Source organism: Phascolarctos cinereus, unplaced genomic scaffold (assembly GCF_003287225.1).
Source record: "Phascolarctos cinereus isolate Bilbo 61053 unplaced genomic scaffold, phaCin_HiC Scaffold_2;HRSCAF=192, whole genome shotgun sequence".
Classification (NCBI taxonomy): domain Eukaryota; kingdom Metazoa; phylum Chordata; class Mammalia; order Diprotodontia; family Phascolarctidae; genus Phascolarctos; species Phascolarctos cinereus.
Genome location: NW_027555625.1, coordinates 222,781,979 through 222,793,995, shown reverse-complemented (window position 1 = coordinate 222,793,995; position 12,017 = coordinate 222,781,979). Strand labels below are relative to the sequence as shown.

The following is a 12,017-nucleotide window of genomic DNA, read 5'->3' as shown; positions in this document are numbered from 1 at the left end:
ATACCCCTTCATGAACTATTGCTGTAATCTACCTACGATAGCAGAAACAAATATACCTCCATAGAGGACAGGCATACTCTCAGGATGTTAACCATACAGGAACACATAAACGGGTCACCTCTTTTACATCAACTCCCAGAGAAGTTACAGAGGGTTGTGGCATCCTGCCAAGAATACATAATCTCCATAAGCCCAGCAGTAAAACATAAATGCAAGCAAAAGACATCAAACCTTGGTGCTCTGTAGCAAATGTCTCTTCTTTCTCTATAGAACTGGCATCTTAATGCACTACACTGCTGGTGTCTCTAAGGAAACAGAACGATCACATGACGAAGGATCTCCTCCACAAGATAGTTTACCCTACCGAGCACAATGAGGGAAGAGTAGGTACAAGAGAACAATTCATTAGGCGAGCACACGTCTGTACTTCGTCAGCAAGTCCAGAAGAGAGTCAAATTCAGCCAATGATAGAAAGTCACATGAGGCACAGAGAGTAGGTGCCACTATAGAGATGCTTAAAAATTAAACCCACACACACACATATACACTGGAGTATAAGCCTTGCTGCAAAAATCTCGTTACCAGCAAGCCAGTTACCAATGCAGTTCTGAAGTAGATTTTCAGAAGAATCCCTCATCACCACCATAAAGACTACTGGACGCTGTGTACAGACTTTCTAGTTGTAAATTGCTGGTAGCAAGAAGGTAGCAGGAAGGGTTTATCTATCTGCTAAGAAACATGAGAGATTTTGGGGATGGGGAGGGACACTATTAAGGGAAAATCTGTTGCAGAGTAGAATAGCAAGCAGAATGGAAGTAGTAGCAAAAGGAAATCAGAGCACCTTCCCATCTCTTTGCGCCTGAAGCAAGGGGCTCCCATAGAAAACAAAAGTATATTCTATAAGAGATGGCAGCTGAGCGTGCCATTTGTCGGGAAGGCTTTCAGGGTCATTATGACAGAAGAGTCCAAAATCTAGCAGGATAAACCTCAGACTGCTGAGAAGAAACAGTGTCTCAAGGAAATAGGGAATCCACATGGTGAGGAAAAAAGGACTTTAGAGGGGAAGCACCTTCCAACCAATGCCACAGTGTCCTCTTGTCATATGGATGTTCCTCCAAGAAATGAGACAATTCTAGGTCAGACAATGGCAGGTGATGGTAATGGGAGACGAAGTTATTGCACGTACAGATAGCTGAGCTTGTATAATTGTGAGGGTCACATGACAAAGAGAAACATCATGCAGTACATAAAAGGCATTTTTCAGGAGCAGAGAAATACTGTTGATAGCTGGAAGCAGGAACATACAGAAGAACAAACGAGGTATGTTCATCTTGTTGACTGATAAATTAGGTAGAAACTTCGTTAAAGTCAGACTGTGTTGGACAATTTGTTTGAAGTCTGGCCTAACCTCAGACTGAGGCTGGTACTTTCTTCATGGATAGCGTCCGTGCTTCATTGCTAACCTATTCTTCTTACCATGAAACATGAAACCTGCCTTGGGCCCTTGGCTTATTTGCTACCTACACAAATGGAGAAGCAGTACTTCTTCAACTATGGGTCGCAATCCCAGAAAAATTTGTCAACAATAAAAGGATTCTGAAAACGTAATGATCAAAACTCAATTAAAAATCAAATGCATAATGAGTCTGAGGTGTTTCTGGGCAGCGCCCTGCCCATGTTACATAGCACAACTTCACTGCAGCCTTGGTTCTGAACACACAGCATGCACATTTTGCACTGCACATGCCCTCAGGCCATTCAACACCACTAAGGCTGCCCAAACAGGAAAAGAGGTCCCTAGTGGAAAGTTTAAGAAGTCCTGGTCTAGAAAACCAGTGTTGAGTCAGGACACACTGGGTTGAAGTCTTGTCTATGATATTTGGCTGTATGATCCTGGGCAAATGACTTAACTTCTCATTCACTGTACCAGGCAACTCTGTGTAAACTGTAGGTCAACAAAACAGTTTCCAATCTGCGTTAGCAGAGAGTTTCCCTATAGCTTCCCACACTGTTGAAATCACCCTTTGACCCAGTTTTTGCTTCTATTTCTTCATGAACAGAGACTTTATCACTGTGGATGTTTTCTGCATTGAACAGGCTCTCAGTCACAGAGGAATCTTAGCTCTGCCTCTGCCCTCACACCTGTGGGTAACAGTACGTAAAGCATTTTGGGTCAAGGAACTTGCATATCCAGCTAGCTGTGGGTGGTATTAAAAGGCCTCAGACTTAGAACTGCCCTTGTTGAAACCATTTCATTAACTTCTCATCCTGTCCTACCACTAAAACCCAGAGCTTATATACTAATAATCAGTCCACAGCTAGTACTCTGATCCATTCCGCTTTTGGCTCTTTTTACTTCACAAATATTGTGCTGATTCCTATTTTGATATGAGTAAACATTTCTGTCTAAGCTGTCCTGATTTTACCTTACCAACTACCAATTTTACTTACCAACCGGCATTAAGCCGGACTTGCTATTCCTCAACCAAGACACTTCATCTTTCCACTCTGGGCATTTTCATTAGCTATCCCTCATGCCTGGGCTGCTCTCCTTCATATCCACTTCCTAGATTCCCTGGTTTCCTTCAAGTCCCAGCTAAAATCCCACCTATCACAGGAGTCTTTCCTTTCCCAGTCCTCCCTCTGTTGATTATCACCAATTTATCCTATATATGGCTTATCTGAACAGAGTTGTTTGCACGTTGTCTCCCACATTATATTGTGAGTCCCTTGAGGGCAGGCTCTGTCTTTTTACCTTTCTTTGTATCTCCAGCACAATGTCTGGCATATAGTAGTTACATATTAAAAGTGTATTGACTGACTATCAATTACCACAGCAATGTAAAAATGCATAATATTTTAAATTACCAATCTCCTGACTACAAATCATTCAATTTGTTTTCACTATGCTTAACCTGTAGTTGGGAGAAATATTCATAATAGTGTGATTTTATCTACCTTGCAACAGTTCACAAAGCATAAATATAAAAGAATAATAGTAGGAGAGTGACATCCCTTGAACATGCCTTACATGGTTATATTTCTGTACCTTTGCCATGCCATCCTCACTTAAATAAATGCCTTTCACCTCTTCCAGTGTTTTAGAACTTCATTCCAGTCTTACATTCTACATCTTCCTTAACCACCTCCATCTCCCAATTTTCTCATCCTTCTCTGAACTCCTATAATATTTTCTCCCTATTTGGCATGTCTCTATCTTATATTGTTAGTTTTTCATGTATACATGGCAAAATAGACAAAGCACTGAACTTCAGAGTCAGGAAGACCTAGATTTGAAATCTGTCTCAGACAAGTGATAGTGTGTGGCTCTGAGCAAGTTACTCAATATCTCTGAACCTCAATTTCCTCATCTGTAAAATGGGACTAAGAGATTGTACCTTACAGAGTTGTCAAGAAATTCACATGTGATAAAGTATTTTAAAACACTTTGTAAAACTTAAAAGTATATGTAAATGTAAAATGCTGTTAAAATATCTTATTCTTAACTTTTTAGATGGAGTTCAGATAAAAATAATCCTAAGACAAATTGCTATCCTACTATTACATTTTGTATTTATGTTCTGAGAACTAGTACACAGGTGGATAAAATGCCTTCTTTTGATTATTATTTTTCCCCCAGCTAGAGGCTGAACTCAATAGAAATAGACTGGACTATCTGTAGCCAGGGGCCCTAAAGTTCCAGCTCTGACATTTACTAGCCATGTGTTTCTAAGTAAGTTCCTTGACTTCTCTAAATCAAAACATCATAGATTTAGAACTAGGAGGGGCCTCACAGGCTGTCTAGTCCAACCATATCATTTTAGAGGTGAGGAAATTGAAGCTCAGATAGGCTAAATCACTTGCCCTTAGTCATATAGCTATTACATGTTAGAAGCAGAATTTGAATCCAGGTCTTTTGACTCCAAATACAGCATATTCTCTATAACACTATGCTTCTTCTCAAATCTGTTTCCTGTTCTGTAATATGAGATTAACAGTGTTTATATTATTTCACAGAAGTGTGAGCAAAATATTCTGTAAACCATAAAGTGCTATATAAATGCAAACTATTATTAGAATGCCATGGATTACTTAGAATTCCTTGTTATCTCCTATACAGTTATTAGTAAAGAGTTTTACATGTAGTAAGCCTCAGATATCTATGGATTGCCTAATAATAGCCACAAAGGACATCAGAACCAAGTGAAAGGATCTGTGACTTTTTTTTTAAGATAGGGAGACATGGATGTGCTTGAAGGTAGGAGAGACACCCAACAGAGAGGTAAAAATCAAAGTTTTTGAAGAGAGGAGGAAAAAGTCTAAGAGCGAGATTTCCATTTAAAAGATGAACTCTAGAGCAGAGGAGGATAAGACAGCTTTAAAAAAGGAAACTGCTGCCTCTTTCTCCAAAATTGGTGAGATTAACAACAACAATGACTAACATTTACACAGTGTTTACTATGTGTCAGGCACTGTGCTAAGCACTTTACAATTATTATTTCATTTGATCTTCACAGCAAGGTGATATTATTATCCCCATTTTACAGATAAGGAAACTGAGGCAAACAAATGTTAAGGTATTTGAGGTAGGATTTGAACTCAGGTCTTCCTGACTTCAGTCCCAGTGCTATATCCATTGTACCACCTAGTTGCCTAAATTTTCTATCCCATCCAGCACCTAGAAATCTGAATATAGCAAGCATTCCTGAAATATGCAGGAATATTTATGCTGAATAAATATTCGGGACAGACATAGGTATGGTAATATGTTGAAGTGAGGACAAGAGGGAATACATGAACAAAGCCACAGAGGTATAAATACATGGTTATAGTTACAAAAGCCGATAGGGAGAAGATATTTGGATGCCAATATTTATCTCGCAGACATTGAAGAACCACTGCAGATTTTTGGTAAGGGAAGTCAAATGAGAAGAGATATATTACTCAACCCATCTTAATTCTAGTGCCTTTCTTGTCTTAACTCTTTCCTATTTATCTTGAATAGAGCTTGTTTGTACATATTTGCTTGTTGTCTCCCTCATTAGATTGAGAGCTCTTTAAGGAAAGGGACTGTCTTTTACCTCTTTCTGTATCCCTCTTTTAGCACAGTGTCTGGCCCATAGTAGGTGTTTAATAAATATTTACTGACGGCTTGATAGCCAGTGCTATCAAGGAAATGGAGTGCTGTGTGTGAGGAAAGGGAAGTAGGCTAGTATAGCTGGATTTTAGAGTGCATGGAGGGAAATGTAGTGACTGGAAAGGCAGGAAGTAGTCAGGTTCAAAGGTCTTTAAATAGCAAAGGGAGAATTTCATGTTTGTTCTTGGAGGTAGAAGAGAACCACTGGAGTTTATGAGTAGGGGCATGGCATGGTCAGACATGTACTTTAGGAGGATCACTTTAGGAAAAGTAGGAAAGGAGGGAAGGGATACAATCAGGGATACCACCAGAACCCTAGGCACAATGGTCTTTTAGCCATGGTAAGAGTAGGGAATCCATGATGGTTCTGCTTCAAGCATACAGTATAAAGCATGACACAAAAATGAGAAGAAAAAAATGAGAGGTTAGGTAACTTGACTAAGGGTACACAGCTAGTAAATATCTGATATGGGATTAGAACTGAGGTCTTTCTGATTTCAGCTTCAATACTCTAACTCACTACATTTCCTCTTATTACTACGCTCCTCTTATTATTTGACATAGTTTAGAAATGCCAGTAATAACGATGAGACAATACAAACAAATCCAGGGAACAAGGCCTGGCAAAGATGGGGCAAAATGATCTCTATTCATGAATGAGAGTTAATGTGGAAATCCTTAAGAATCTATTCTTTAAATTTGTTTCAGCAAAGTAAAAGGACATATAATAAGTACACAAAAATCACTAGCATTTCCGTATTACTAACAAAAACCAGGAAGAAGAGACAGAAAGAGAAATGCCACTTCAAACAATAAGAGGCAATACATATCCTGAAGTCAACCCACTAGGACTTAGGATATAAATACAAGTAGAAAAAAATTTTCACAGATAAATGATTTACATAAGTGGAGAGAGAATTAATTAGTATAATATTATAAAAATGATATGAAAGTAATTAATCTATAGATTAAATACTACAACAAATTACTAAAAGGATAATTTTTAGAGTTTGACAAAATAATTTTAAAATTCATATAGAAAAACAAAAGATCTTAAATAATGACCAAAAAAGTATGAAAGAAAGTGGTCTAACACTGGCTGATATCAGATTACATAATATAGCCATAATTATCAAAACTATTTGGTGCTAGACAAAGAAAATGGAAAATCTGACCAAGGAAACAGATTAGATAAGCAAACAAAAACACAAAGTACCAGGGAAAGTTCTGTTTATGCAGTAAGAAGTATTGGGAAAATTGCATAGCCATAAGGTGGAAAATAAATTTAGACAAACATTTTCTACCATGCATCATTAAAACATTCCAAATAGATAAAATAAGGCAAGTATAAAAACTTACACCATTAAAAAAGTTAAGAGTTGAAGGTTCTCTCTCTCTTAATTACGGATAAGGAATGAATTCATAACAAACTGTAACAAGGAGTATCAAAAAAGAAAAAAAACTTTGATTTATAAAAGTAAAAAAACTTTTAAAAAAGAAACATAGACATAATAATAAAAGATATGGACGGATAAAAAAATCTTTATATGAAACCTCTAATTAAAGTCTGGCTCCAAAATCAATAGGAAATTGTGATGAATATATAATATTGAGAACTATTGTCCAATAGATAGGTCAAAGCATATCAACAAAAAATTCTGAAAAGAAGCGCAAACTATCAACAACCATATAAAAGTATTCAAAATTGATTAACAGAAAGATACAAATTATAACAACCATCACCTAAGAAGAGCTATCATCCATGGCACAACACTATTTTAAATAGAATAGCAAAGGCAATGAGTGCCAAAAGCCACTGAAGTTTCTGAATTAGAAGAGGCAGATGTTGTTTTCCCTTTCTTTGTATCTCTAATAATTAGCCTGGGACACAGTAAGCACTTAACAAATGGATGTTCACTTGAATATCTATGGATAAGTAAATTTTTTTTACTATTATAATGGGAGGGAATAACACTTTTTATTTATTTATTCTTTTAACCAAGAAGCAATCATCCAATATAGCCAATTAATTGTGAAATATTTTTACTTCTAACTTCGCCACATCTGTTCCATCTGATACCCTCTCATCATGTACCTGGCTAACATTTTATCTTCAGGCCCTCATCGCCACTCATGTGGATTATTCCAACAATTATTCCTAATTTTTCTCCCTGCCTTAAATCTCTCCCATTCCAGTCCATCCAACATATTGCTACTGAACTAATTTTCCCTAAGTACAAATCTGACTATTTTCTGTGAGTCTGTCATATCATTCTCATTCATTCTCTCTCTCTCACTCTCTCTCTCTCTCTCTCTCTCTCTCTCTCTCTCTCTCTCTCTCTCTCTCTCTCTCTCTCTCTCTCTCTCTCTCCCTTTCTCTCTCTCTCTCTTTCTCTCTGTCTATCCAAGCTTTGGTCTTTCTTGAACCTCCCCCAACTGGCCACAATACGTATATTTTAAAATATGATTATAAAGATTAAGCTTTATGCTCTTAATTTACATATCAGGTAAATTCAACCCCATATTTTTTGTCTCTGTCACAAAAATGAGGGCAAATATTAAGAAACATGGAAAGACTTTTATGAGGACCAAAAAAATAATTCACATAATTACCTCAAAAAAGTAAATGAAGACACCAAAAAAGCAACCACTCAATGTTGGTTCCAAATTATAAGTTTAAAACCACACTCTTCCTTTCTGTTAACAAATGATATATTATAAAAAGTGAAGACTTATACTGTGAGTAATCACTATATTAGATGATTTTGCTCAAATATTTTATAGGAATGTAAGGGTGGTGATTGTTTCTTGGGCAGAAATTGACATGTCAAAATTACATCACTTTTAAAACTGTTTTGCTTTTCATTTCTTGGTGGTTCCACAAATGGCACTTTCATTTGTAGAACAAATGATCCACAGTGTAGTACAGGGTTCCTCTATAAAGAAAGGCTGCTCTCTCCTAAGGAAAGAACAAATTATATTATACCTAGTGCAATAACAATTTTTTAAAAGTGCTAGTGTCCTTCTTAAAAACGAGTTTCTAACACTTAGGTCCTAAACTTACATGTAGATGATGTTAATGTAAGACTCAACAAATCCCAGGCAAGCTCATTTCATTCTTCACCACCAAGCAATTTGAATTATACTACCACAAGTGGAAGGAAGTCCATAACACTTAACAGTATTGTTAAGGTGTGCCTGAACTTCCTAATCTACTACTCTAGCTTAAATGAGGGCTTGGGGTCTGTTTCCTATATGCACTCCAAGAAAAAAGAAAGGTGGGTAGATAGGGTAGGCAAAGGGACTTCTGGTTACTGTGGTTTCTACTTGATCTGTACAAGAGTTAGGCTGGTCAGAAGTTCCTACCTCCTTCTTTGACTCTTTCCAGAGGTTCCCCAGTGATCATAATTGAATTTTTTCCTAAAGCTAGGAACAGAATGTTCTACAGTAGCGTGCCTTTTTTTTCTTTCCTTAAACACTAAGAAATTTCTTTTGGATCCTAAATTTAGGGATTAATTCCTAGAAAAGAAAATCTATCAAGTCTTCTGTTATTATCGCTGCTAAATTTAGTTGTTGTAGAGAACCAGCTTCCATGCACATCCCCACACCTAGGGAACCAAATGGCAATTGCAGTATGGCTGTGAGTTAGCACTTGATCTTGGACTGCAACATATATATAAAGTCAGATCTCAAGAGGAAAATAATTCACACGTAGGTTTTTACTTACACTATATGTGCAAGGTCAAGTGGCTTCTCTGGTTGCTCAGGAAAAACAGGATGTGGGGGCTCCCTGGTGGGTACACAACCCAGAGATTTACTAATTGCATGGCTCAGCTTCTTTGCAGGTGATTTCTGTATCAAAGGAAAAAATAATCCATTAAACCTTCAAATGAACTGACCATTGTGCTTCCAGAGATGGTAAGAAACATCTTTTCAAATACAGAGCAAGGTATCACAAAGACTACTAGGTTAGAAATTAAAGATCGTAGGTTCTTGTACTGTTTGCCATTAATGAGCTTTTTTTTTTAGTCATTTAACTGTTCTTGGTCTCAACTAGATGAGATGATATTGATGGTGTCTTTTAGCTGGAACACTGCTTGGCTATGACTGAACAATTAAATAATGGCAAGAAATGAAAGGAAATCAAAGCTGCTCCAAGGTGATTTCTATTTCATATATTCTCAGCACACTATATTCCAAACATTTCCACCATGAAGCAGTTTTCCAAATCAAACTTTCTTTTCCTTTCTGTTCATCTTGAAAATTTTTATGTCAATTCCCTCTGTCTCTATAATTATAGCACCGTCCAAGCATCACCACAGTTAAAATACTATATTTCCTCAATCATATGCAAGCAACCTTGCCTCCCAGTGAAAGAAAATATGAAGGGATATGTACTAAAAGAAAAGAAATAGACTTTAAAAACATTTGTAAAACTTTCGGGTATAGTATAAGAGAATGAGTAGTTCAAAGAGAAATTTTTAACACATGGGCATAAATACAATTTTTACACATACTATCAAGTTCCCTCTTTTGCCTTTTGAAACACAGTACAGACACTGCTATGATAGGGATAGCAACATTCTCATACCAAAAATCTTTATTTGCTAGATACATGTCAGAAATGGAAAATATGATTATTCTTTTAGTCTTAATCTAAAGGAATAAGGACTGTTCCAAAACTAAACTCTTCCTCTCCTATCTAATGTTTATTTTAAAAAATCAAATTACAGAACTAAAATCACTTGTGATACAACTAATTTAAATCTATATTTCAAACTCTTGTTCAAATTCAATTTAAAATATTCAAGAAAAAAACAGGTCTTTTAGGGGGAAAAAAGCTCTGAACAATTGTTACTTTAATGTTATAGCTAGACTGAAAAACAATGCATGATCCCTGTTAAACAGAATCAACTTTCTTTTGAAATTTATCCTATGATAATTTATATTACAAATAACCATATCATTAAAAATTTGGCCACCAGGAGATGAATTATTTTGGCCACAGCAAAACATTGCAAACCATGAAGGCTGTCTACTAAAGGCAGAGACGGTTTGCCATCTGCAGTGAACTTGCAAATTCCCAAGGGAAATCTGATCAAAAATATTAGCAGACTCTAAATCCTTAGAGTGAACTCAATAATTAAATAGCAGTAAAATAGTTTTGTTATTAAAACAGTAGTTCTGTGAAGATTTATCTCAATTTGTAAAAAGGGATGATTAGATTCAAGTCCTTCCTGAAGTATTGTTATGCATATTCAATTAGATGTATCCAACAACTACAGGTGAAAATATTCGATGGAGTGGCAAGGATATTTTATTCTTCTTTAGGAGATCCAATAGGAAATGACGTCCTTTTGATTGCTGTCAGGACGGTAATGGGAGATTTTTACACTTAACATGGAAATATCTACCTTGTTTTTTCTCTATTTTTCTTTCTGCAACATAATAGGGAATGAGAAGAGTCAGAAGACTAATTTGGCTTGCTGGAAAAGCAAATTAATACTATCCATTTAATTAGCTTCAACTGGCTTATTAGCAGGTTGAATGGACTACCCCTGGCTGAAAATGGAAAGAAGTCACTGAACTGAAAAAAACTACTTAAAAGGGTTTTCAGATGCCAAGCTTCTAATTTTGGCAGAGAATCTAATTTTAAAGTGGGATTGAGAGTATAAAGTGAATTCATTCTAAATCAAATCTAGCAGCCAATAATCTTTTAAAAAAAAAACCTATGTATACTAATCTTTAACTCTTAGCAATCATAACCTAATAATAAGAATGGAGATTTGATTAAGTTGCAATTGCTCAGTTATGAAACAGTGAGAAAGGTACTAAATAATAACTAGATGTTTCTTTAAAAGTTCATTAAAAATCACCTTTAAATATACTATTTTTTTTAAATCAAGAGAGCTGAGAGGTCAAAGTGCAAGTCTGAGAGCTTGATATCCTTATGTTAGTAGCTGGGGGACTTTACAAGTTATGTTAATGTTATTTTATGCCTAGCTTTATAAATAGAATTATATTCTTCATTTTCAAATGCTGTTAAAAATCTATTACTATAATCATGGTCTTATGTAAAAGTTGCCCATAGCACATACATCATGTTTGGACTATATTTGGTTAGGCCATGGCTCTAGTATCAACATCTGCCATATTCCCCAGATGTAGGAAAAACAATGAAAAACCAAGGGGAAAGTCACCTGAGTGTTATTGTTATAAAGAATATAATAAACTGACCCTTGTGTAACTATAATGACCAAGAATATCTCCAGGGAAGAGTTAGGAAAATACATCTTCCTGTTTGATTGGACTATATGTGGAATATGGCTTGTTTTGTCAGATGTGTCCAATGCATTAGTTGGTTTAAATGATTTTTTTTCTCTTTTTTTAATATAAAGGGAATGTCTTAGACTGGGTAGGAGAGAAAGAAGGGATATATTTAGAAATGGCAGTTATATAACAATAAAAAGCATCAATAGAAATTTTTTAAATATTTAAATTAAGTGACAATAAAGGTCACATTTCTTAAAATGTAACACAGTACAAATCCCTTCTAAATCATGTTAGACAAATTTTTGCGTATTTAAAAGATTTTAGTTTTATTTATTTAAGCACCAAAAATGAGAATTTCCATACATACAGAACATAAAAAGAGGATTTCATATGAAACTGGGAAGCTCTATCTAATATCCTTTGGCTTAAAAAAAGTATATATCAAATTTTATATATTACTTTCAAAACTGATCTACCTATCTGTTTTTCTTTCTGAGCTTCCTTTCATTGGCCCCCTTCTCTTTTTTTTTCAGTCATCAGTATTGCTAACCCTTTCTTCCCCCAACACCCCTCCCAATAAAAAACTGAAAGAAATGGGAGGGGAGGG

The 12,017-nt window shown here is 35.8% G+C and overlaps 1 protein-coding gene across 12 annotated transcripts in view; it reads right to left on the bottom strand.

Annotated features, from left to right (window-relative positions):
• The window catches only part of DTNB (dystrobrevin beta), a 307,191-nt gene that overhangs the window by 173,970 nt on the left and 121,204 nt on the right, over nt 1–12,017 (bottom strand). For all 12 annotated transcript variants that reach the window (XR_002323946.2, XR_002323947.2, XR_002323948.2 and 9 more), the window contains one exon: nt 8,865–8,989. Coding sequence is in view for 9 of the 12 variants with exons in the window: in XM_020983941.2 (XP_020839600.1) it covers nt 8,865–8,989 (125 nt within the window). In the remaining 3 variants the exon portion in view is untranslated. The remainder of the gene's footprint in view (nt 1–8,864; nt 8,990–12,017) is intronic.